At 36.3% G+C, this 26879-nt stretch overlaps 1 protein-coding gene across 7 annotated transcripts in view; it reads left to right on the top strand.

The window, feature by feature from the left end:
* Positions 1 to 26879, top strand: part of CEP290 (centrosomal protein 290) — a 56005-nt gene that overhangs the window by 22956 nt on the left and 6170 nt on the right. For 4 of the 7 annotated variants that reach the window (XM_066183344.1, XM_066183345.1, XM_066183343.1 and 1 more), the window contains 23 exons: positions 15 to 126; positions 937 to 1142; positions 3217 to 3368; positions 4339 to 4450; positions 5216 to 5671; positions 6727 to 6891; positions 7118 to 7225; positions 7304 to 7438; positions 8059 to 8319; positions 9412 to 9519; positions 10102 to 10292; positions 10907 to 11120; positions 12720 to 12857; positions 12948 to 13169; positions 18234 to 18350; positions 19827 to 19972; positions 20806 to 20961; positions 21566 to 21689; positions 22247 to 22897; positions 23931 to 24065; positions 24357 to 24443; positions 26144 to 26308; positions 26627 to 26749. In XM_066183344.1, the coding sequence (XP_066039441.1) occupies positions 15 to 126; positions 937 to 1142; positions 3217 to 3368; positions 4339 to 4450; positions 5216 to 5671; positions 6727 to 6891; positions 7118 to 7225; positions 7304 to 7438; positions 8059 to 8319; positions 9412 to 9519; positions 10102 to 10292; positions 10907 to 11120; positions 12720 to 12857; positions 12948 to 13169; positions 18234 to 18350; positions 19827 to 19972; positions 20806 to 20961; positions 21566 to 21689; positions 22247 to 22897; positions 23931 to 24065; positions 24357 to 24443; positions 26144 to 26308; positions 26627 to 26749 (4284 nt within the window). Of the gene's footprint in view, positions 1 to 14; positions 127 to 936; positions 1143 to 3216; positions 3369 to 4338; positions 4451 to 5215; positions 5672 to 6726; positions 6892 to 7117; positions 7226 to 7303; positions 7439 to 8058; positions 8320 to 9411; positions 9520 to 10101; positions 10293 to 10906; positions 11121 to 12719; positions 12858 to 12947; positions 13170 to 18233; positions 18351 to 19826; positions 19973 to 20805; positions 20962 to 21565; positions 21690 to 22246; positions 22898 to 23930; positions 24066 to 24356; positions 24444 to 26143; positions 26309 to 26626; positions 26750 to 26879 lie in introns of those variants that run through there. The other 3 variants (XM_066183349.1, XM_066183347.1, XM_066183350.1) reach the window with 2 other exon arrangements.

The following is a 26879-nucleotide window of genomic DNA, read 5'->3' as shown; positions in this document are numbered from 1 at the left end:
TTTCTGTCCTCCAGAGGGAGAATGAATCCTTGAAAGCACAGATAAATTCATTGAATAAGGAACTGGAGATCACGAAAGAAAAACTTCACACTGTAGAGCAAGCTTGGGAGCAGATGACTAAACTGGGCAAGTATGAAAGTTATATTGCAACATTATATATATATACCAAAAGGTATATCCTCTATAAAAGTAATACTTCAAAATATTTTACAATTAATATGTCTTAAAATAATGAAAATTTTAAAAAAATCATAACTATTTTATGTCTTTCAGCGATCTCCGTTTTTGTGCTGAATTTTGTTTGTATGTTTCATTAGATTAAAACCAAGTTTGGTATTTTTCTCTGGAAACTCTTCTGCTTTGACTTTCTTGGGTTCCTGGGTCAAGAGTTTAAAAGCTTTTAATGCAACATCACGTGAATTTTTTTTTTCTTATTATGTTCTAACTTGATTGTCAGCCATGGTGTTTCAGAGGTTGTCAAGAAAGTGATTTTTTTCTGCTGGTTTCATGCCTTGTAACAAAGTATTCTTTCGTAATAACTGGAGTTTCTTTGTATAGATTTCATTCCTGTTATTCAGGAAGAACTCATTTACCCTGTTTCTTTTACAAATTTTAAATTAAATTTCCTGAAGATTTACCAGTTGTATTAAGCATAAGGTGAAAGGCTACATTGAAAATAGTTATCAGTCTCAATAACCAGGATTGCAGATACATGCATTCATAATTGATAGTAGTATTTTATTCAAATTACATACTTTTCAAATGTGTAGTAAGACAAGATAACCATGCCTCTAGTTTAAAAAAAATACCACAGATGTTCTGATAAAGTTCACTTGACACAGATAAAGCGAAACTCATGTTCAATTTCGTGGTGGAAATAATTTTCATAGTTGAATCAGATTGTATATTTCTTAATTAAAGTATTTTTTCTTGTAGGGGATGACAATGCCATGGACAAAGCCACAAAAGCAATAACCAACAGTGAGATTTTGTCCATTCCTAAGAAGATCACGATGTTGGAAATGAAGGAACTAAATGAAAGACAGAGAGCGGAACATTCACAGCGAATGTATGAACACTTAAGATGTACTGTAAAGCAAATAGAAGAACGTAATTTTGAATTGGAAACAAAATTTGCTGAGGTAAATCTGCTGAGATTTAACAGCCTAATGTGTTACATCTTAAAAGCGTATTTTGAGCTTTTCAAAAATTATTTATGTCAATAATATCAATTTGTGTCAATAAATAAGTGTGTAAATAAGCTTATGATGCAAAACATAGTTTTGCAGCCTTTAAGAGCTGAAAATCTGGATATGCAAGACATTGGTATAAGTAGAACTAATTAATTTGATAGTAGTTTATTTTAAAAGTTAGTTAATAGTAAAACACACAGTGAGCGTCTTTACAGATAGTTTCCTAGTTTTGTCAGCAGACTGCGAGAAAAAAGTCTGTTCCAAACTTGTTATTTCTTTTGTCTAATCCATGTGATCTCTTTTCCTTATAATTTTTTCCTTACAATTACGAATTATTCAAAAAAAGGTTTGAACTTTACATCCCTTGGGCAAATTCTAGTGTCATGATTCTGTCGCAGACTGGCTGTGTCCTATGCCACACATTGTCTATACTACAGAAATAGAAGTCATGTGCCATTGAAGCTGATGAACCATAGTATTCCTGTCCTATCAGTCTTAAACTTGTTAGATTTTTTTTGTCCTCACTATTCATATTTGAATTTTTATAGAAATGTATTTTTTACTAGCACTTTAGACTTTATTAAAATTTCTGCAATAAATTTATTTATGGGAATTTTACAGATTTGTTCTTGTGACATTACTGGTCTATAATGTAAGCACAAGGGCAGAAAGAGAATAATTGATAAAATTGCTGATACATTGTATCCATTTCCACTCCTTGTCCTTTGCTAGAGTGTAGTCGAACTATTTTAGATTGCTGTTGTGGTACTCCTTGATTATCTGTTGTTTTGGTAGTGTTTGTTACATTGTTTTGATTTAATTTAATGTGGGAGATGGAGTAACTGAATATAAAGCTTTTCAGCAGCAGTATTACTAAAGCCTTTTTTGATGGGATGGATTCTTTTATTTCGATAAGAAATGCTTTAGGTGATGCATCCTAGTGTCACATTTTTCATATTCTCTTTTGTATATATTATGTCTTTTGATACTTTTAGGTCTGATGGTTTTCCTTCATTCTGAGTTGATGAAGGAAATTTGATTCATTCTTACTAGTGCCTCTGTATCCCTTTTTTGCCCCATTTCTGTGGTTTTAGGACATGTATTTTCTGTTTCATATAGTCCTGCTGTCAATACCTCCTAACCTAGTATAATTGCTTTTTTGTTTGGGAAAGAGATAACATGATCGTGCAGATGTAATTAATGACAGTTGTAAGTGATACCAGTTTAAGAACTGGTAACTAGAAGTCTACTGTACATCTTTTTAAGTCATAAATCAACTTCAACATTCTACTTTTAGTTTTCCAGATGCATGAGGATACCCTGCAACTTCTTCTTGTTTGTTTAGGAAATCAGTTATTTTATTAAGAAGAAGTGGTATCAGAATAATGGGCCACAATTGTATGTACTAATTACGTCCTGAGATTTCTCTGTGTTAGGATTAAGATAGATTTTCTGTTTTAATGCTTTTTGGTTTGAACTGAAATATTGGTTTCTCAGTGTTTGATAATCTACTTGAAAAATCAGGCTGCTTGAACGATTAATTAAGAAAGATTTTTTTAGAAACAATAAAAGAGCAATATTATTGTCAGTCTTGACATTTATAACCTCTGTTTGTGATCCAATGCCAATATAAAAGGCAGTATATAAATATCTAAGGCTGTTCATTTCCTAAAGTCTTTACAGTCTTTTTTTTTTTTTTTTATTTTTCATTTTAGTTTAGGAGCAAATTATTGCAGTAATTGTTTAAGAAAACGCACTAATAAAAATTGTGTTTAGTTTAGAGTCCTTTTCTGTGCCAAATTGTGTATCCATTCCTATGTGCATGGAATTCTGTAAAAAAAAAATTAAGCTGAGAGTAAGGAAAACTGGTTTTTGAGCACAACCTCATCACAGCTGAACTGTGTTTTGTAATGACTGAAAAAGAAAAAATACTTTTGGTGCTGCTATTTCATTGCAGAGTCTGAGTGCTTATGTGCTTAGGATATCATTTTGTTTGTTTGTTTCTGGTTTTGATTTTTTTAAGCTCACCAAAATCAATCTTGAGGCACAGAAAGTGGAACAGGAATTAAGAGATGAACTATCAAAGAGTGTAAGTAAGGCAGTAAGTGATGCAGATAGACGACAAATTATGGACCTAGAGAAGCGTGAGATGGAGCTCAAGATTGAAGTATCAAAGTAAGTCTTGAAGTTACAAATTTTGAGTTCAGTATGCTCAGAAATGTGTGAAAACTCAGGCATGCTAGTCTTACACAATACACTACTTGTGTATCACTAACATCCAATTTTCAATGCCTGGTTTTTTGAGCATATATACATGCCAAATTTGGCATTGAAAATGAAGCATTTAATTCCTGACTATAAAGAATGCATTTTGTCTGATTTTAATTTGAACAAGGAATTAAGTACTGGCCTGGATAGATAGGGTAAGTATGCAATTAGATTCTTTGAGTAGTATTTTTACACTAATTGAGGTTGATTTTGCTTCTGTGCCACAACCCCCATTCTGTGTATGAAAATCTCATAGAACTAATTGGAAAGCGCTTCTTTCTTTGAAAGACATATCTCAAAGACTAAGGTACAGTAGGAGGGGGGGCTTTCCATTTACTTAGATTAACTTCGCATAAATTGGAAACCCGAGTTTTTTAGATATGTTGATCATACAAGTTACATCCAAGTAGTTAATGTAAACCTTTTAAATGCCTAAACCAGCAAAATCTATAGGGATACTTGCAGTGATTTTTGGCACTGCAAATAAGTTATTAGATTTGGGGAAGCAGAGAAAGGAATAGGGAATGAAATGTTTTGAGCATTTACATCCTGAAGTAGGAGAGAAATTGAGGGCAGAGGTGCTTAGTTAGGGTAAAAAAAACCCATGGCATTGTTTTCCTGGAGTAGGTTGCTGCTAGCAACCTTCTGTATAATGTGTAGGAAAATGTCCTGTGAAAAAGTTGAGAGGCAATACAGAAGAATTTTCTTAACCAGAACTCTTAAGTAGTAGAGAAGAGTGTGCTGAGAAGAATGAAGTCCAAATGTTTTGATAAGAGAAAACACACTGAGTACCTTTTCTTAGTATCTTCTGTGTAGAAAAACTCAACAGGTTATTCAGTGGTTTCAAGTGACACAATACTCTTGTTTTCCCTGGAAGGTTAAGAGAACTGTCTCATGTGGCACAAACACAAGTTGAAGCTCTGGAGGCACGCCAGCAGTACAGAGATAAAGAAGTGGAATATCTTAGAATGCAAATTTTAGATTATCAGGTAAAATTCAGCATTTATTAAAACTTCAGTTTGGATTCTTTTTTCCCTGGAGTGAGAAGAAATGAAGTAATTTTGCAATGAATTAAAAAACTGCAGAAGTATTTCAGAAGAATCTTAGCAAGCTAGTCCTTGTAGTGGCCATATTCTTTCAAAAAATCCGTATTACGTTAATTATTCCCTTCTTCATTTATTCATTTCTAGCTTTGCAGCTATTACAGATTCTGACCTTTTTCGATGTTTTTTACATAATATTCATTCCTGTATAATTAATAGCTCATGGTCAAGGAAAAACTCATGGTGAGGAAAGTCTGATTGTTTTTTACAAGGCAAGAAATTACTTGTAAATAATGAAGATTTGCAATATGTTTACTATTTAGTTTTGTTATTAGCTATAACGATATATTGGAATTTGGTTTCACATTATAGAAAGGTTTGAGACCTTAAATTCAACACTTGTGCCAGCTTTTACATCACCATATTTTCTAATTTTAGGTATACATCTCTTCCTCAGTTTCTGGTATTTTGGAAAGAGGCCATTTTTACTATCAGTATCTGAAAAGGTGTACTTCTAAAATGTAGCTGCGGCAACAATAGTGGAAAAATTAAAAGCCTGTTAGAGACTGATTCTTACTCTGTAGAATAAAATACATGCAATATATAATACATATATATATAAAATAACTTGTTTTTATTTACATATAAGCTGTGTTAACATATTCTGCGTTAAAATGAAAAATAAATTTGTTCTATCAATTTTGTTCTTAGGCACAGTCAGATGAAAAAGCAATTATTGCAAAACTACATCAAGATATCCTAGCCCTTCAAGGTAGTGAGTCTGTTGCTATAGGCAAATTGGAGAAGTTTAAATTGAAACTACAGAAGATGGAGATCCATAATCTGCGTTTAGAGCAGAAGCTTGATGAGAGAGATCAAGCCTTATATTTTGCCCGACTTGAAGGAAGAAATAGAGCCAAACATCTACAGCAGATGGTTCAGTCTTTGCGGCGACAATTTAGTGGTGCTCTGCCTTTAGCACAGCAAGAAAAATTCTCTAAAACAATGATTCAGCTACAGAATGACAAACTGAAGATCTTGGAAGAAGTTCAGCATGCTCAGCAGGAGCGTCGAAATGCAGAAAACAGAGCATTAGAGCTGGAGCTGAAACTGAGAAGTTTAGAAGAATTAGTAAGTGCATTGAAAGATACAAGAGGAGCTCAAAAGGTTTGTGATTTTATAGCTTTGAATAGCTTTGCTTATATGATCTGCATTTAAATTAGGTTCAGTTTGTTCTCTAAATATACGTTTTAAAATTTGTTCTCTAACTATATGTTTTAAAGTACTGATTTCAAAATACACTATTAGAGTATGACAGCTATCATATTTTCTTTTCTGTAAAGGTCAGTGCAGTTATATGTACTAATTATCATCTTTTGTGCCTAATTAAGGCACACAGGAACTAGACCCTAACTATAAATGCAGTTATATTAAATTGAATTAAATTATGAATCTAATTAAATAATAAATAAATACAGAGCAGTATTCTGAAGTTTTGTTCCATGAGCTTGCAGTGTAATCTTCACTCCAGATCCACATATTTTTTAAAAAAATCCAGGGGCAGTAAGTTAGCATGGTTAGAAATGTTACTATGCTCATGTAATTCTTCTTAAGCGTATTTTGCACCTATAAGCAATGTTGCCCTGAATTCTTAAGAAAGCTTTCTCACTTCTCTTCAGGATCACTGTATGTTAGATAGTATGATTGTATCTGTTGTGACTAAAGTTGTCTGCATGTAAGCAATGGCCACATTTTAGTTTTAAGTCAGTTTTCAAATATTTTTCTAGAGCATTTTGATATAAGTATGTCTGTTATTCTTAGTACATGTGCATTTTTTTAATACGTAGTTTTTAATGGTTTCGAATTCTCCTGCTCTTTTAGAAAATACAGACCAAAATTTTTGCATACTTTTTTTCTTCAGTCTGGGCAGATACATGAGGTATAACTTGGGTCTTTTCAAAATTGTTTGCAATGCACTTTTGTCAGTGTAAGGGAAATGTGTTGCCTCTCCAGTTGGCAGCTGCGCTTATCAGTCATTCCCCTTACAGTTTTGTACTCTTGTCATGCTTTCTCACTGAAGAAAAGTGAAGAAGCTTAAAAAGGCAGAATATCTGTCTTCCGGTTAGTTTGAGAAGTTCCATCCTGCCTCAAAGCCAAAGAGTGAAACCAGATCTAGTTGGCCTGAGGTAAATTTTACTATACTGTGTCTTACTCATTGCAAGGTAATGGAATGGCACATGAAAATGGAGGAACTCCATCTGCAGGAGCTTAAACTCAGTCGAGAATTAGTCAAGCTAAAGGAAGAGGTGAAGTATTTGCGTAATATAATTTCTGAATATGAATGTACAATCAGTAACCTGGAAGAAGAAATTGTACAGCAGAACAAGGTGTGTATTCCTGCATGCTATTGAAAAAAATATCCTATTCCTTATTTTAGTAAGTGATTTTCTAATAACTTTTTAACACAAATGTTTATATCTTGGTTTCATAATCCTTTTGTAATAGCTTGTTTGAGTGTTTTACATTTTGGTAACTATTTTTTCAGTTGAAGTTGTCTATAAAATTGCCATTACCTTCAATAAATAAACTACTTCTATCAATTATTTTTTACAGTTTCATGAAGAAAGGCAAATAGCTTGGGACCAGAGAGAAGTAGAACTGCAGCGCCAGTTAGACCAGTATGATCATCAACAAACTGAAATACTTAGCACAGCTTTAAAGGTATGTGCACTTAAAGTAGACACATAAGCATATTTTTCAGAGCTGTCAGATTACATGAATATGAATCTTTCTGTACAGTTAGAAGAGGCTACAGGCTCAGTTCCAGACCCCAGTTTGCCAATCCCACAGCAACTTGAGTTGGCTTTAAGAAAGATTCAGGAACATATTCGGACAATCCTGGAAACTAGGGCAACCTGCAGATCACTGGAGGAGGTAATTTAATGTATAAATTATAATTTAAAGTGACAAAGTTTATGTTTCCATGCTCTTTTACTTTTTTCCCATGAAAAATATCCTTTTTAAAATGTAATTTAGACATATTTAACACTCAGAAAATGTAAATAATATAATCACACCATTAATAAAATGAAATATTTTTTCCATTGGAACAAATCATAGAGGAGAATTTTCTAATGTTTTTATTCATCCATTTAGTGGGATAAGATGCCTCTTGCTGTACAAAATTGAGTTGACTATACTTAGTTAAATTTACCAAGTGCTACAAAATACTTTTATCTTGAGTCACTAAATTGCTACTCTGCTACAGAAGATACTTTCTGGTTCTTAAATAATTTGTAAAACACCATCTTCTTCATTTGGTAGGACAAAATGAATTGTTAGGTGTCTTGTGTCAAGAAAATAACATATAAAGACACAGTAATGATATTCTGGGACATTTCATCTAATAGTAATCCCATACAGACAGAACCCAGTGCAAAGTGTTTTGTGTTTATAAGTCCATTTAGACAAATTTTTCTGGTGCATTTCTTAAAAAGTAAGATCTTTATGCTGTGTTTGAATTTTGTAAATGCAGAAATTGCCTTTTATTGTAGAAATTAAAAGAAAAGGAGACCTCCCTGTGGAAAGCTGAACAAAATGTTATATCAAGAGACAGAGTTATAAATGAATTAAGACTTCGATTACCTGCAACATCAGGAGAGAAAATAATGACTGAATTAAGCAAACAAGATGACTCAGAGTACCGTCATGCCATTAAAATTGCTCATCAAACCATTGCAAATATGCAAGCAAGATTAAATCAAAAGGAGGAAGTGTTAAAAAAATACCAACATATGCTTGCTAAAGCAAGAGAGGTAGTTAAACTTTTTTCCTGAAATTTTTTCCATTTTCAAGTTGTTTTTAGTTGATTCTTTGTTTTCTCATTACTAGTGAAAAAAGAAAAGTTTTTGATCTCACACAGAACAGAGACAATTACTTACTTTATATGTGGAAAATTCATATAGAATTTTTTTGCTTTTTAGAGTAGTAAGTTTGCTTTGTCAAAAGGTTATGTATACAACGTCTGTCCAGGAATGAAAGTAGTGTGACATGAAGAAAATGAAAATTCTGCTGAAGTGGTCTCAGTATATTTTGTGTATTTCTTTGGGCTTTTTCAGTATTTGCAGCAGATCTCTGGATTGCATCTGGTAGTGAATTTGGAAAGTACAAGACATATATTTATGGATAACATCCTTCTTAAAGCATATTTTAAACTAAAACATTTTTTAAAGCATAAACAGTGTGTCTAAGCATACTTTATATTATTTAGGCATAATTCATATTGTTCTTTCTTTATATCCATAAATCATATTTTAAAGCATAAACATTTTGTCAAAGAGGTACTTTAAGACCAAACATGCATCTGTTTTAGTGTGGATCAGAAGTACATTTCCAAAGCAGACCTCCTGTCATCTTCACTTAGCGTGCCTTGCTTAACTCATGTAGCTATTTCTTTTGGGAGAAATCAAGGAATTTTGTTTGGAAAAAACCCAGAAGATGCAGTCTTAAAATGAGCCTGTTGTGCTCTGGGCTAGCGTTCCATCCGTGGGATCACACTATACTCCAAAGTACATAAAGTCGAAATGTACCTGGCATGGATATTACTGACCATGCTGATAAGTCACAGTTGGTGAAGACCAACACCAACTGTTTTGTTCTCCAGCTTCTGTGCTGTTACACCATACTACCTGCTACATAGCTTAAAGCTGCAAAAGTTGATTTTTCCCCTCAGTAATGTAGAAAGGAAATCATTGATTATAGTTAGAAGAAAAGAATTTTAAATTTTACAGAATTAGAGGATAATCTAGGGAGTAGTACTGAGCAATGAGTGAACAAACAACTTGAAGGCACTGAAGTTTCATGACTTTCTGTGATAGGATACATCACCAGAGTTTTATTTTGAACAGGAACAAGAGGAAATAGCAAAGAAGCATGAGGAAGACATGAGAGTTCTACACCAGAAGTTAGATTTGTACACTGACAATTCCCTTAATCAATTCAAAGAGACTGCTTTGGTGAGTCATATGTATTTGTAGAATTAGTGAAGTTGTTCTTATATTTTTTACTTTGTTGTTGGAAAGAACAGTTTTGCAGTCAAAAGTGAGTAATAACTGATGACAGCAAAAATAAAATGGTGATTGATATATAATTGTTGTATTGTTTTTGAGAGATTGCCCATGAGAGGCATTAAAAGTCAAGTGTAAAAAAACAGAGTTATCACCTCAGTATATATGGGCATTTTGCATGTCATCCTAATTTATGGAGAATTCTAGAGGAGGGAGTTATAAATTGCTTTCTATTCATCTCATTCAGTGTATGGTTAAATTAAGCTAACCCATTTCAATCAAAATTTCTCTCTGCACTTTATGATAAGGTGAAACTGGTCCTCTGCTGTATTCTGTTGATCATTAGATGTACAAAGCTCTTTTTCAAACCAGCCTGACTAGTTTCTCTGAACTAAGAATCACATGTCAGTAAATAAATGATAGCTATTAATGCTTGATTATATTTAGGAATGAGTTAAAAATGCAGCAGTAATGCTTATCTTTTGATTAAAGCTTAAAATGTTAATCACTTGCATTTGTTGTGTTTTTCAGGAGTTAGGGAAAAAGACTTCTATGTCCCTATCCATCAGCAAATACTTTCATCACTTAGAGCAAACTGTAGCAGAACAGGATAATTCTCTTGCTTCACTTGTTGGAAAATTAAAGAAAACATCATCTGATTTGGAGAAACAAAAACAAATTACTGTATCGAAAATCAATGAGTTTGAGACAATCAGAGCCCAGTAAGTTTTTAAACTGTTTACATAAGTCACAACTGGAGTGGTTCAAGTCAATTATGTATTGCTGGTACAGGACTGATCTATCAAATTGAACATGTTTTTGCTGACTTTAAGATTTAGCTAAAAAAATCTGAAAAGCATTATTATAGTTAGCAGTTGTAAGTTATTTTTAATCTGTAGCCCTTCACTGGGGCTAATACTGTGGCTTGGAAAAATGCTGTTTAGTTGTTAGCTTTGTGCCATTTAGTGAAAAAGAAAGGTTTTTTTAAGTTACTGTATTACTTGCTGGCTTGTGTTCTGTTATTTTCCTCCCCTCGACACTTCCATTTGAGTTTGCTGCTGAACAAGTTCGAACTCGTGAAAGTTTAACCCATGTTTAAAAGGAAAAATATGATGCTTTCTTTACCTGCAAGGGCCAGGAATGAAAATTAACAATGCTGTAATGCAATTTTGCTGACCTTCATGAGTAGTTCTCTTATGAGATGGGGGCTGCCTTTGTTGTTTCTTTGCTGTTTCCAATTATTTTTAAAATAAAATATCGTGTCCTTTGTGACTTATTTAGAGTTTGCTGACTTAATTATTACACTGTACCCTATTAATGCTTTTTTTTTTATTAGGCTTCAAGAAAAGCACACAGTTGATGTGGAACAAATAAAAGAAGAAGCAAATGAACTGAAGAAAATACTGTGTCAGAAGGAGATGGAATTAACAAATGTTAAAGCTGAACTAGAGGTCCAAAAAGAAGCAAATAATAGAGCACCCACAGCAACACTGAAAAACCTGGTGGCACAGCTGAAGAGCCAGTTAGCCATAAAAGAGAACCAGCACAAAGTTAGTCAATAAGAATTAATCTCTATGTCATTTAAATACCTAATCTTTTGTAATGCTTAAGAATTCTTTGTATAGCTGAGCGGGAGATACAATATAACTGCATAACATGCCAAAGTAAAATATAACTGCCTTTTCTTGTAGTGGGTCTAGTGCTGACTAAACGCCAGTGCACCTTCCAGAATTATTTACTCATTTTCTGCTGTAAGATAAGGAGGAGGAGCAAAGCAGGCTCTAACTTTAAAGGGTATAAAGAAAACTTCATTAACAGAATTAAAAGACAAATAATAAGAAATCAGAATAAACCCTCAGAACACTTCTCCCCCCACACCTTTTTTCTTTCCTATTGACAACAGAAAGAGACAAAACTTTCAATCAGTTTACCACCTTTAAAAATAGTTTTTCTTCAGTTCTCTTAGGGTGAGGAGTCTCTCTTGTCATGCCATGGAGACTTCTCCACAAGAAACAAATATCTTGTGGCTTCAGTGTCACAGCGAATCAGCCACCTGGGAAAGGAAAATCTGTTCAGTGTGAAAGTCCCTTTCACGTATTTGGTAGCTTTCCCACAACTACCAACATGGGCCATTTCAGCTTATTGGGGTGCAATTTTAAGGATGAGCTATTCTAATATAGAAACAAAAGTTCTCGTATCTCTAGGAACAGAGGTTTTCTTCTTCTATCCATGGAGCAAGGTTTTTTATTTCTTCTCATCTCTTTCTGTTCAAGCCACTTCAACATCTGCTTGCTTCAGCATGAGTGCCTCTGTTCATGGCTGTGGTTAGAACACTACATCCCCCCAATGCATTCCATGAGTTACAGGGAAAAAAAGTCTCATGTATCAATTATCCCTTCACCATAGCCTTAGAAGAGAATTTCAGCCCAAAACTAAGGCATCTCCTCCCTTATAGAATTTGACTCCTTCTTCACCGATGTCAGTGTCCCATGTTGGGTTTTTTTATGTCTTCACCCTTTCTTTTTTCCTGATTCAGGAGAGAATTGATGTCCACAGGTTCATTTGTTCTCAAGCTTTATCAACTGAAACAGTTTTTATAGAGTTCTGCAGTGCTGAAAAGGTTGATCTCATCCAGGCTCTGCAATCGAGGCAGTCAATCACTGTTCCACTCTGTTGATCTCTGCCCACACCGTGCGAGTCACACTGGCTGCCGGTGCCACCCCGTGCCTTCTCTTCATGTGGGGCACTGAAAAAAAAAGCTGCTGCCACTGCTTTTGTCCTTCTGTCCACAGCATGGCTGGCTAAAAAGCAGCTGAGCAAACAAAGCTCACTGCAAGCCATGTTGAGATAGCCGTGGCCGCGTGGCGCTGCCCCAGCCACACTGATTTTGGCTGAGGAGTCTTGGCCACGTTGCTGCTCTCAGCCTTGGGGCCACTCCCAGCACTAGTCCCGGCCACATGGTTGCTCTTGGTGTTGGGAGCAAGCTAATTAGTTCTGTTAAGTCCAGAGAAAGCTGTTAGCAGTCCTCACAGAGAATCGCCTCCATAACTGATAGATTTTAAATAAAAACCAAGCTATGTTAAACCACGACACTTGTTTTGTAGCAGCATCTTCACTCACAAAAAAAAAAATGAATTAATTATTTTCAGGCTTTGAGTAAAGCACTTCTAGAACTCCGAGCAGAAATGACTGCCAATGCTGAACAGCAAATTATTTCTGCTGCATCACAAAAAGAGGCATATATGAATGTCCAAGAGATTGTTGACAGACAAACAAAGGGGCTTACGGTGAGTACTGAGTGATGTAATTGTATTGGTTTGTTGTATTGCTGATCAACCTGAGTTGGGGCCTTTGCTGACTTTTTTGTTTTCTTCCAGACACAGATAGAGGAATTGAATAATCAGATTACAAAACTTACAGATAACCTTAAAATAAGTAAAAACAAGGAAACTTTGCTGTCTGATGAAAGGGATGAGTTAAACCAAGAGCTTCAGAAGAAAGAAAAAGCATTTGCTAAAATATCGAGGGAAAAAAATGAAATAGAAAAAGAAAATGAAGAACTGAAGAACCGGATTAGGAGGCTAAGCAGTAGCATTCAGGTAGAAGTGACTTTTCAAACTATGTTTGATCTTGGTCAGGTTTCTGTATAGATGAGCTGATTTGGGGGAATGGAAGATTTAAGTATCTTACACTTGATTTAAAAAATGATTTTTTCTTCATCAGCTGGGTTACATGTAAGCTATTAGCTTGTTTCTTTGCCTCAGCTAAAAAAAAGCCAAACAATTACGTACTTCTGGAAATATGCTTGAAAGAGTCTGAGTAGTTGAATAACCACCCTCATAGCTTCTTGGAAAAATGGTATTTTTTCTTCTTCCTGGCTGTCCTTATTTCCCCTTTTAGAAGAAAAATAAGGGATTGTCATGGGTTTTGTAAAGAGCATATAATTCTATTCTGTCTGGGTGGAGCAGAATTGCTTATCTTTGTCCAAATGGGTCAGTGTCACTTATCAGATGGTGGAGTGCTACTTATCTCTCTTCATTGTTTCACTACTTCCATGGGAATGTCTTCTGCTAATGGACTAATAAGAGCTCATCAATGACATTACACATTACACTGCGCTATTGTAAGCTGCTCCACACAGGGAGGAGGAGCCAAACCGTCTTAACCTAGATAAAAAGGAGCCACAGTCCCACTAGGTATCCAGTTTTTCCAGGGGATCCCTGGAGGAAGACTGGACCCATCTCACCATTACTGGACCCTTTTTCTTCAACGGGACCATCTCTACTCCAACAGGACCACATCTGCCACTCCAGGAGGGCTTACTTTGGACTGCTTCCAACACCCTGACCAACAGGGTGTCAGGTTGTATTTCTGACTCTGTCAGGGTTTTCTAGGATTTCTTGTTTGTTTATTTGTTTGCTTATTCTTCTGTACTACAACATCTGTATTTTTATATCCCTAGTAAAGAACTGCTGTACCTATTCCCAAAATCTTTGCCTGACAGCCTTTTAATTGCAAATTTATGATAATTTGGAAAAGGGGGGGAGGGGCTTACATTTTAAGGGAGACTCCAACCCTCCCTGGCAGATACCTGTCTATCTAAACCAAGACAGATTTTGGCGCCCAACGTGCGGCTAGAGGGCATTGAGAGGAAAAAGGAATAGCAGTTCTTTGGTGACCTAAGTTCTTGTGTATAGAAGCCTTGTTGGACAACATCATGTGGTCCAGTTTTCCCTGGTTTGGGTGGCACATGGTTGTGGCTGTATTTCTGCCATTTGCAAGCCCTTATCTAAATATGGGCCCCATAACTAAAGCTACTGTGACTGTCATCCAGTTTATTTTATGGCTTAATAAGGTGAAGAACTCATGGATTTTTAATTTCCTCTGGAAGGCAGGCACATGGATTCAGGGCTATCGTACACTAACTGTGTGTTTTTGGAGTTACTTTAACAATGGTACCTACTGTGAGGAAATGACACTGGGGGAGTTTTTTTCCCAACCCTTTACCCAGCTCTTTGGGTCTGCCCCACCAGTTTTTGAAGGGTTTAAATCCTCTCTGAATGCTAATGATATCATACAATGGCTGGTGCTGCTAATAGGTGTATTCTATTTAGCATTCAGAGATAAGGGAAGATAGACCTGGATAACCACCCTGATACCTACCCCACAGAATAGGGATGATGCCCCAGAGCCTGACTCTGCCCCACAGCCTGCCTCAGAAAGGACCCACCCGGATTGGGTTGAGGTTCTGGTAAAAGAGATAGGCCAAATGCTGAAAGAGTACATTTCCCCAGCTCATGAAAAACCCTCCCCCTGCCCCGAGAAGGCAGAGACTGATGGTGCAGCAGTGGAACCCACAGATGTTACAACTGTCCAGGTTCCAGCTGAACCACAAGGGCAGCCACAGCCAGCAGCAGTCGCCCCTGTGGAAACAAGGAAGTGTAAAGTGAAATCGTCAGATCCTGGTATTAAGGATAAGAAAGGAAGGCCCTCACAATCCACAGAAGAGCCACAGGTTGAGATCATTACTGAGTCCCTGTCATATGAAAGTCTACGTAATCTGCAAAAAGATATTGTATGATGAGTACGTGAGGCTTATACAGCCTGGCTACTTCGAGTGTGGGACCTTACGGGTACAGGCGTACAACTGGATAGTGCTGAAGCAAGGAATTTGGGACCCTTGACCCAGGACTCAGGTATAAATCAGGTATTTGTAAGAGAGCAAAGACCCCTTTCCCTTTGGGAACGACTTCTAATGAGTGTGAGAGAGAGATTTGTCCACAGAGACAATGCAAGAGCACAACAATAGAATATGCTGGAAGACCCTTGAGGAAGGAATCCAACAGTTAAGAGAAGTGGCAGTATTGGAAGTACTTTTTGGGAGAACCGGACAGCATGATAATGACCCCAACAAGGTTAGATGCACAGGGCACATGTGGAATCTGACAACTCATGGACCATCTCAATACGCCACATTCATCGCAACAATTAATGCTGAGGATAACCGAGAGACAGTGGGTTCTGTTGCCAACAAGCTCAGAAATTATGAAAGTATGATCAGTGGCCCAATGCAGGCTCATGTCTCTGCGGTGGTGAAGGAACTCAAAGAGGAGATGAGGGAAATGAGAGAGGAGATGAGAAGGAACAGTTCCCATGTAGCACCGGTGCAAGTCACAGGCCCCAGAATCAGAGCCCAACATCCCCCAGCGAGAGAGAGAGGGTACACCCCTCGAGCTGACCTGTGGTTTTATCTGCGGGACCATGGGGAGGACATGGGAGCGTGGCATGGGAAACCTACTTCTGTCCTGGCAGCACGGGTACGTGAGCTCAAGGAGAGAAACGCTAACAGAGGGAGTTCCACTAGAATGAAGGTAGCCTCAGCCTCCCATGAGCAAGCTGCCAGGTATTACGGAGGTGGGAATGCTGTGTCGGATTCCCTCGAAGGAATCTCTACCATGTATGTCCAAGAAGGGAATAATAACCAGTGCTAGAGGGGCCCTGCCTCTAGCCAGGAAGAGGCACGGGAAAATCGGGTTTTTTGGACTGTGTGGATTCAATGGCCTGGCACATCAGAGCCACAAAAATATGAAGCTTTAGTAGATACTGGGTCGCAGTGTACTCTAATGCCATCAGGACATGTGGGGGCAGAACCGATTTCCATTGCCGGGGTGACGGGGGGATCACAGGAATTGACTCTGGTTGAAGCCAAGGTGAGCCTGACCGGGAAGGAGTGGCAGAAACTTCCGATTGTGACCGGCCCAGAGGCTCCATGTATTCTGGGCATAGACTTCCTCAGGAATGGCTGTTGTAAAGACCCTAAAGGACTCAGATGGGCTTTTGGAATAGCTGCCGTGGAGACATAGAACATTAAGCAGTTGAACACCTTGCCGGGACTATCAGAGAACCCATCTGCAGTGGGACTCCTAAAGGTAGAAGAACAACAAGTGCCTGTTGCCACCTAGACGGTGCACCGTTGGCAGTATGGGACAAATCGAGATGCCGTGATCCCCATCCACAAGATGATCCGTGAGCTGGAGAGCCAAAGGGTGGTCAGCAAAACCCACTCACCCTTCAACAGCCCCATCTGGCCTGTGCGCAAGTCTGATGGAGAATGGAGACTGACTGTGGACTATCGTGCATTGAATGAAGTGACTCCACCGCTGAGCACTGCTGTGCCGGACATGCTGGAACTTCAATACGAGCTGGAGTCCAAGGTAGCGAGGTGGTATGCCACTATTGTCATTGCCAATGCATTTTTCTCCATTCCTCTGGCTGCAGAATGCAGGCCTCAGTTTGCTTTCACCTGGAGTGGCGTGCAGTACACTTGGAACTGGCTGACCCAGGGGTGGAAACACAGTCCCACCATCTGCCATGGGCTGATCCAGGTGGCACTGGAGAAGGCCACATGGATGGTCAACACTCGAGGATCTGTCAATCGAGCTGGTCATGCCCAGGCTGAACCCTTGCACACAGTGGATGGAGATAAAGTCCCTGTGCTACACATGAAAAGTATTTTAGGAAAGACTGTTTAGATTAACCGTGCCTCAGGCAAAGGTGAACCCATTCGTGGGATTGTTTTTGCTCAAGGACCTGGTTACACTTGGTGGGTAATGCAAAAAAAGGAGGAAACCAGTTGTGTACCACAAGGACACCTAATCCTAAGTGAGAATTGAGTGTAAAGGTTCATTGTGTTAGGTATGATGCAGATGGTAATAGAATAAGGGGTGGATAATATCATGGGTTTTGTAAAGAGTATGTTATTGTATTCCATCTGGAGCAGAATTGCTTATCTTTGTCCAAATGGGTCAGTGTCACTTATCAGATGGTGGAGTGCTACTTATCTCTCTTCATTGTTTCACTACTTCCATGGGAATGTCTTCTGCTAATGGACCATTAAGAGCTCATCAATGACATTACACATTACACTGCGCTATTGTAAGCTGCTCCACACAGGGAGGAGGAGCCAAACCATCTTAACCTAGATAAAAAGGAGCTACAGTCCCACTAGGTATCCAGTTTTTCCAGGGGATCCCTGGAGGAAGACCGGACCCATCTCACCATTACTGGACCCTTTTTCTTCAACGGGACCATCTCTACTCCAACAGGACCACATCTGCCGCTCCAGGAGGGCTTACTTTGGACTGCTTCCAACACCCTGACCAACAGGGTGTCAGGTTGTATTTCTGACTCTGTCAGGGTTTTCTAGGATTTCTTGTTTGTTTATTTGTTTGCTTATTCTTCTGTACTACAACATCTGTATTTTTATATCCCTAGTAAAGAACTGCTGTACCTATTCCCAAAATCTTTGCCTGACAGCCTTTTAATTGCAAATTTATGATAATTTGGAAAAGGGGGGGAGGGGCTTACATTTTAAGGGAGACTCCAACCCTCCCTGGCAGATACCTGTCTATCTAAACCAGGACAGGGATTTACAGAAGGATCATCTATCTATTTTTTAAAATTCAGCTACTTGCTACTGATTCTTCAGTTTGAAGGGGAAAGTTACATTCCAGTACTATAACAATTTGAAGAGAATTTTTGAAAGATCATTTAGGTTTTAAACTAATTTTACCAATTTGGAATTAAAATCATTATTTTTTTGACTGAAGAAAAAATCTCAGTAGACACTAAACTTGAAGCTGTAAAAATTTGTAATTTTTCAGAGCAAAGCTGATGAACAAAATCTGATAGATGTGCTTCAGAAAAAAATTAAAAAGTTGGAAAGTGAACTTGAGAAAAAGTTTGAAGAAACAGAAAAAAAGAGTCTAAGAGAAGAAAAGGTATGTAGTAATTATATTATGGCTTTGAAAGAGCTCATCAGTTGAGGCCAAGATTGTTCACCTCTCCCTATTTCTTCTAAAACCTACCAGCTAAATTTGATCAGAAAAAAAGCAGTTTCATGGCTGCAACTTCTCATGTTTTTTGTGCTCTTTGTTGCTGCTCTTGTTATTAGTACAAGGTATCTTAATGTTTTCCTGCCTTTTTCTTATGGATGTTGAATTCTACAAAATCTTTAAAAACAAAGATTTTTTTAGGCAATGGTGAAATTGATTACATAAGTTCTGCCAAATGCGCTTTTGTGAAATCAATGAAATAGTAACAGCACAAAATAGTGAGGAGGAAGAGTGAATCTTAAAAGGGATGATGCCTCTGTAAGTGATTATTCTTGACAATTGCGATCACATACAAGAAGTTCTGAGTGATTAGAGTCGTGTTAATTTATAAGTGTTGCTGGTTTCTTGCATGTTACTGTGTCAGTAACTAATTAGTGGCTTCTCATAATAATTATAAAGTATACTGGAATATTATAGCATACTTGTGTAATGAGAGTCAGACTATTTATGAATGATGTTAAATATTATTCTACGACTCCTCTTTATGTTTTAAATTAATTTTAAATGTTTTAAATACCTGTTGCTTTGTGTCTAGAGATCCTTTTCTCACACTTGGCATGCATTTGTCCTCTTTTCCAAGATTTTCCCTTCATTCCATTGCTTCATAGCAGTAACTGTTTAGAACAAAACCAGAAAATTAAGTACAGGGAATGACCAGAAAAGGAAAAATTCTGACTAAAAATAAACAAAGAAACCCCCAAACCAAACCAAAAATTTCTTACAGGAATATTGACTGTGATTTTTCAGTAGCCACTTGTGATCCTATAGGTGCAGGTTTTATCCAATATATAATTTATAGTTACTGGGTTATTAACTCTAAGTAGAGATTTCATTTCTTGTAGTAAAAGAAGCTGTGCAGCAGGGGCATGCAAACCCCTGGTGAGTTGTAGAAGACAGATCTGTTGTAAATTGCCGTACAAAACCCTATTTTGTCTTAAATCTAATGTGTAATTTGAAGTAATAGGATACATTGCACTAGCATCTCTAATTTCATAAAATGCTCCGTTTTTTGTAAAAAGAATATTAAAAGCTAAGGAAGAATTTCGTAGGAGCAATCAACTGCATTAGCTTTATCCACCAATCACAGCTGTGGATCTAGCTGAATTTTTTAGAGCAAAGCTGATGAACAAAATCTGATAGATGTGCTTCAGAAAAAAAATTTAGAAGTTGGAAAGTGAACTTGAGAAAAAGTGTGAAGAAACTGCTACTTAGCTATGGCAAATAATATATGCCTGCTATGGCTTCTTGCTTTAAATTGATAAATGAAGGATAGATCATTCTTAGTTCTCTAATGTGTTTGCTTCTTTTGCTTTAAGAGAAAAAATCAAAGAGAAATATATAATCTGTTTATGCTCTTCACAGACCTCCAAGGAGGAAATAATTAGATGGGATGAAGGTAAAAAATGGCAAATCAAAATGGAAGGCTTGCGGAACAAACTAAGGGAAAAGGAAAAAGAAGCAGATGCTTTATCCAAACAATTGAATACATTGAAGGAAATTTATACAAAGTGAGTTGGTTTTAATTGATTTAGCTACAAAATGATGACATAAGGGAAATCTAGATATGTTTGACACATGGCAATTATTGTAGTTTGTTATGTTTATAAGATTGATGGTGAGAATTTGACATTGCTGTTGAGACTAAAAGGATTAGTTAATTTTCCAGCATCAGGCTACTAACTCCTCTAGGATCCTTTCCTTTGTGGAAGTCAACTACCTTTATTAGAAGAAAGTGTCTCGAGATAAAATTAATTTAAGTCCTTTAATATGCTTCCTGGTTTAGCATTCTATTATCCTTGTAAAGCAAATAACAGCTTTATGAAGACAGGCTCTTTCTCATAATGGTGTTATTTAATCAGGTTGCTAGGACTGGATACTTGTAGTGTTACTGCAGTAATGACAGTTCTAAGATTGAGTTGGAAGCCTTTTCAGGAAAAAACCGTATGTCCATACCCTCTGCAGATGTTATGTTTACTTCAGTGAAATAATGGCAAGATATTACTGATAAAAGATGCAGTGGTGATTGTAGCTGTTATTAAACTGTGATTTGAAACTGCTTCAGAATGGCTTTTATTCTTAGCAAGCCTTGCCTGAATTTCATATAGAACACATGCAAGACTGACTGAATTTCCATTGGCTTTTTTTGGGCTTTGAGTTGGGATTTTGGTAGGCTTTACTGTTTATACAGTAACGTTCTTAAATGTTACCCCTTAGAAAAGGGGATGTGGTTCAGTGAGCAGATAAAATGCAAATGTAGATTCTTTAAGACCAAAAATATTTTCTCCTCAAGAAAGCAAGTTATCAAATAAGCTTTAAAATGTAAATTTACTGGATGTTGCAGGATTGAAAAAGAGAAAATTGCTCTACAGAAGAAACTGAAAACTACTGGTGTCACTGTTGACCGTGTTGTTGAAGTAAGAGCCACAGAAACTGAAAAAGAACTGGAAGAACTAAGAAAACGGAATCTAGAGTTAGAAAATGAAGTTGCACACATGAGGTGAGAGACTTTCTAAAAGAATATAGAAAGTGAGAAATCTAAATTAGTAAAAAAAATATGTGGAATGTAATAATCTCTAATTGGTAAACTATAATTCAAGAAGGAAAAAAAGAAACAGGAATTTTAAAATTTCTTCTTAGAGTCTATGATGAGCAAACTTAGAAGTGTTTGGGAGCAGTTGTGTGTGTTTGGAGAATACGCAGCATTGGTTCATTATTCTAAAAAGCTAAATAATATGAAAAACTTATGGCTCCTATTGTGAAAAGTTTTAACTACAGTTTGGAGTTGATGAAAGTTACTGGAACTGCTAGGTGCAGCTAGGAAGTGTATTCTTAACCCATGTATCCACTATCACAGTGGATAATGTACCTGAGTCATAGAACCTGTACACATTGGAAAAGAGTGGATTCCTTTTGCCAAAGCAAGTATCTTCCATTCAGTGGGATTAGTTGAAATATGGCTAACGTTGATTTAGAACAACTAGCTTAGAAACACTGGGAAAATCCAGTGTAGAAATCCAGAATTTCACAGTACTTTTACCTTAAGAGATGCTTTTCTGCATTAACAGCCATTTGTTTGTGACTTGATTTGTTTTTTGATGTAGAACACTGCAAGCAATCCCACGAGACTCTGTTGTAGAAGATTTACACTTCAAAAATCAATACCTCCAGGAAAAGCTTCATGCATTGCAGAGACAATGTTCAAGAGAGACATTTTTGAGACCCTTGGTAAGTTAATAATGTAACCATATTATGTAGAGTAATACTTAAGAAAAGTGTTTGTTTTCTTTTTGGTATTCGATGTCACTTAGCTGCTTTTATTTAAATGACAGTATTCCACAGCAGGATATGAAATACTCAGCTTTTAGTTGTTTTAAAAAAACCCCAACAAACCAAACACAAAAAAACCCCAAATCCCCAAAACCTAAAGTTTCTGTGTTTCTTCTGCAGGTAGAAGCTGGAATGTTCAGCATCCTAGCATATGGGGAGAAATAAAAGAAATATATTTTTAAATATGAGTCTGCAACTGAGAGACTACTTTTATGATTAAAAATTTAAGATGCACAGAGTTTGGGGAAATACTGAGCTTCATTTCAGTTACATTAGGTGTTTTGTTGCGCTTTGATTTTTACAAGGTTGATTATTTAACAAATTTTGCATTATTATGTTTTCTTAATCTTTCAAGAATAGACTTAACAGTACATTCTGATTTCCTTTATTTCCTGTTTTCTTTTACTGTGTTCTGCTTTTCTTTCATGCTTCACTCTATCTTCAACTTGACTCAGAGTACATGTGACCAAACTGAACTGACCAAGTCTGTTCCTATCACTGTCAGTAAACAAAAGTATCTGAATTTCCTTCACAAGAAATCTATTTCAAACAGGGATGAAATCAAACATCAAACTAATAATGGAGTTACTGATGGCAGTGAAGTAGATGAGGACACAGACATGCAAACATGCATCATGAATAATGAAGGCCAGGAGGCTGCTACACTTGTAAGCAGAGAAGTGTCTCCTGAACAGCACCCTGAAGATAGTGACAAATGCAAGGATGCAGATATTTCTAGGGAAGGGCTGAAAACCAAAATTATAGCTGAATTTGGGAAAGAGAATTGCAATGAAAAAGAAGAAGATATAACGCAATCTGAAAATGGAAAAGTTAATGAGAAATATGAAGAAGAAGGGAGGAAGCAAGAAATCTTCAAGCAATCAAATGTGGATGAAGAAGAATGTGTAGAAGAGCCTGATACTGACAAAATGAGCTGCAATCAGTCTGATTCAGGGGAACCTCCTAATCAAGCTAATGACTGTGAAGCAGAGAAAATAAATATGAATAGTGAAATGAATCAACACACTGCAGAGAATAAACAGGAAAATGACCAAAGCTGTATAGAAGGGGTTGAAACTACCCCAGAATTTCCTGAAATGCCCGAGGTTTGATACTGTAGTGGCCCTCTAGCATTTCTTCAGCAAAAATCATGTAGAAATAGAATAGTTTGATCTTGATGAAGCAGTGCTTTCCTGCAGGAATATACATGGTCTGTAGGGATATTGAAGTACTTACCAAATGGTCCATAAAGCAAACTTACACATGCATGATAGGCATGCGTGTCAGCTCAGAAGTAAGCTACTGTCAATTCTAAAATTTTGATCCAGAGAGTTTACAAATAACCCCAAATTTACATGGACCTAATTGATGTCCTTCATTCTTTAAGAGACTTATTATTTGTCATTATTTACACAAAAAAAGCGCTTTAATGAAGCAAATACTTCATTTCTCTAATTAGCGATGAAGTAGTGAATCATACACTTAATTCCCAAATTACTTAAGTAAAAAACCACTGATTATTAAATTATTAAAAGGTGTTACTCTTTACTGTTCAGGCATGATAATTTACTGTATCTCTGTGATTTCAGTCGGCACTATAAAGTATGCAAAGCTGTCCTTGTGTAGTTGAAATCACTGTCCTCCATGGATAAAGACTTAAGATTTTGGGAAGTAACAGATGAAATGAGAGTTACATACTACTGTTTCTGCCTTGCTCTCTGATCCATTTGACATAATTGGTATTTCTTATGACATATGTGCTACTTAAAAAACTATCAGAGTATGCCCTTAAAATTAGATGCTGTTCCCAGGTACCATGTCACAGCTTACTTCATTCAGTAGCTTCTTTTAGTCTTTGAGGTTTACTTTTACAGAATAGTTCATGGAGTAGTTTTGGTTTAATTAAATTTTTACTGGTTTATACTGATTTGTAAACTTCTCTTAAAGGTTAAACAAGTTTAAGAAATGTAAGAGGTGTTAAAATTAAAGCAGATTAGATCAAAACTGGTAATAATACTGTCTTGTTTCATTTCTGTGAAAAATACTAGTTCTCTATTGCTCTTAATCAGCTACAACTGATAGTTGAACTGGATTAGTACATTACCGCTTAATAATAATTTTTTCCCCTCTTTTCTCAAGACATCAGGAATAGGGTCAAGTGATCAGTATCGAAGAGAACAAGAAGTTTTAAAGGAAAATTTAAAATTGTCATCTGAAAACATTGAGCTAAGATTCCAACTAGAGCAGGCCAATAAAGACTTGCCAAGACTGAAGGTAACATCTTCTTACTTTAGTCCCCTTTACCCTCACACAGGTCAGGGAATTGCTTAAAAAGAAATAGGTTTTTTTTCTGTACATACTGTAAATTTTCCATGTTTTTACAGAAGATGAGAAGGTTGAATAGCCAGTTGAAACAAAGGAAAAAAATCATTGAGATGGGAAATTGCTTTGTCTTAAATTTGTCAGAGTACAACCACTGTAATTTTGTTCACCAGTTTTTCACCTCAATTTGAGATCTAAGTTATTACTTTGTCTTTTTTGTTTTTTTTTTTTTTTTTCTTGTAGGACCAAGTAGATGACTTAAAAGAAATGTGTGAACTTCTCAAAAAAGAGAAGGCAGAAGCTGAACAAAAGCGCGGCAGCATTAGAGGCGTGAGTATTTTAACAGCACTTTTCATCACAAGTAAATGAAAATAAAGTACAAAAAAAGGCAAAGTATTATTGAAGTGAAATCATTTGGAATCAACCAAAACCAAACATGAATTGTTTTTGTTTATTTTTTTTGACAAAGTGCTATAATGAATTAATGACATTAAGTTAAGAGGACCATTAGAAGAACTGGAGCTAAGCTATTAAATATTTGCATTATCATGGCCTTATTTTGTCATTTGGATTAGTTACCTTCAGAAGCATATTTGTACAATAAATAGCAGTTACAGCCATAATACTGAAAATTATATTCATGTATTTATGTAAATTATTTGATCCAGATGTAGAAGGGTTAAGTTACTGTTAGGGAAGGTTTCTGTTCATTGTACTATGGAAGGTGACACAGCTAAATTTTACCCTAGCTAATGTCAACTACCTTAACAGAACAATATTTCCGAAGTTAAAGGGAAAGAAGTACTCAGCAGTGCGTCTCTTGCTGCTCACTTTTGAAACTGTTTGTGTGACCTTCTAAAGAAAGCTGAATTAATAAAAGCTCCTAAGTACCTTTGTAGCTCTTTGTAGCTTAGTATACAAGGAGAATGAGTTCTGCTTCTGGGTACCTGGAAAAGATCAGATATTTTTCATTCTTTTATTCATGCTTTGCATGGACTGCTTGTGTGCCTGTCTCTTATGCAGTGGTGTTCTTGGACAAGAAAATTCAGTTTATACAAATGTTTCACACAAAATTTCCAAGGAGACGGAAAATTGTACATCTTTCTCCATTCACGGGCAGTAAGATGTGACAGGTTTTTCTTTAACTCTGCTGTGTACCAATACAAACGTCCTAATCCCTCCAGTTATTTTAGAGAAGAAAAATTAGTAGTTTTTACTCCTGAAATTTGGTTGCTATATACATTTATGTAAAAGTCCAGGGAGTAAAATCCTCCACATTTTTCCTTATGTGGTACCTTAGGGCCCCAGAACTAGAATCAGCAGCATCTTTAAATTATGATTGCTGAGGAAATTGCTAAAAAGAGGATGAGAAAATAAATGGATTTGAAGACTCCCTAGAAGATTTTCCAACTCATTAATTAATGTAGTAAAAGAAGAAAAATAGAGAAATTACAGTATTTCCCTCCACATTTATTTATTTATCATTTTGCAAGAAGAATATTTGCCTTTGGAAAGGGAGATCTACTTATGCTTTAATATATAGTTTTTCTGTCACTTTAATTTAGCAGAAGTGTTGCTAAAAAGGACCCCCTTTTCTTCCCTCAAGCTCCCAGCCATTTTCCCCCATGCCCCCAGTATTAGCATTTAAGCAATTGCATGGTCTGTTTGATAGGGGGATTTTTCTACAAGAAAAGCTAAATAAATTAAGTAGTTCTTTGATTTATTTTCCTGATGTTTCAGTTTAGTTCACGAGTACAGCAGAGTTTGAGACTTAACTGCAGCTCTTTAGAGTATCCTAGAAAATGAAGCAGTTGATTTGTTGACTTGGAGGATTAATAAATCATTAGATGTTTTGGAGAGGTAAGTATGCAAGAAATTCCGGGGTTCATGTCATATCAGAATAAAGCATTTTTTTCTATAAATATGAATTGCAATGGTAAAATAAGCAATAAGGTAAGATTTGGTGTATCTCAGAATGCTAAGATGAACTGTTTGCTCACTTTTACTTTTTTCCTTCCCCCCTCTTGTAGGCTGGTAGAAGTGGAAAAACAGTCCCAGAACTGGAAAAAACAATTGGATTGATGAAAAAGGTTGTAGAGAGAGTCCAAAGAGAAAATGAAGAACTGAGAAAAGCTCCAGCTGTGGTTTCTAATGAGAAATTACTTGGTCTTGAGCAGGAAAATGAGAGGCTAAAGGTACAGATTTATCTTGAGTAACTATGTTTAGGTAACAGTTTATATGCAAGTTAGTGACAAAATGGAAGCCTGTTGATACTGATTGGCACAAAACTGTTTTGAAAATGGCAGATATGAAATATATAGAACAGAAAGGCAAAACTTCATTTTAGCATCACATACTGCAGTTTAAGGTACTTTGTACCTTAAGGACATATTTAACTATGTGATGAAATGTTCACTGTGCTAAGTAGCTGTAACTATGCTGTGCTTTAAAAGTGGAAATCTGAAATCTACTAAGCAATGTAAATGTGTTTTAACAAAGTGTTTGATTTTTAGTCTGAAATGGAGAAAATGAAACTTGATCTGGAGGGCCAGCTGAGTGTGCGTTATGAATCTAAAACCAAAGGAATGGAAAAACTCATTACTGAAAATGAGAGACTGCGTAAAGAACTGAAAAAGGTATAATCATTTTAATGCATCCCTTTATTTCCACTAGGTACTGGTTATGGTAAGTATATGATTTTTATTTTCTTAATGGTTGATATTACTGATTACACTGATACTGCTATGACAGATTTTGTTCACTGTA

Source organism: Chamaea fasciata, unplaced genomic scaffold (assembly GCF_029207755.1).
Source record: "Chamaea fasciata isolate MVZ Bird 193981 ecotype frontalis unplaced genomic scaffold, bChaFas1.0.hap1 SCAF_5, whole genome shotgun sequence".
In the NCBI taxonomy this organism is placed as follows: Eukaryota; Metazoa; Chordata; class Aves; order Passeriformes; family Sylviidae; genus Chamaea; species Chamaea fasciata.
The sequence above is the reverse complement of the archived record's forward strand: the minus strand, read 5'-3'. Positions and strand labels throughout refer to the sequence as shown.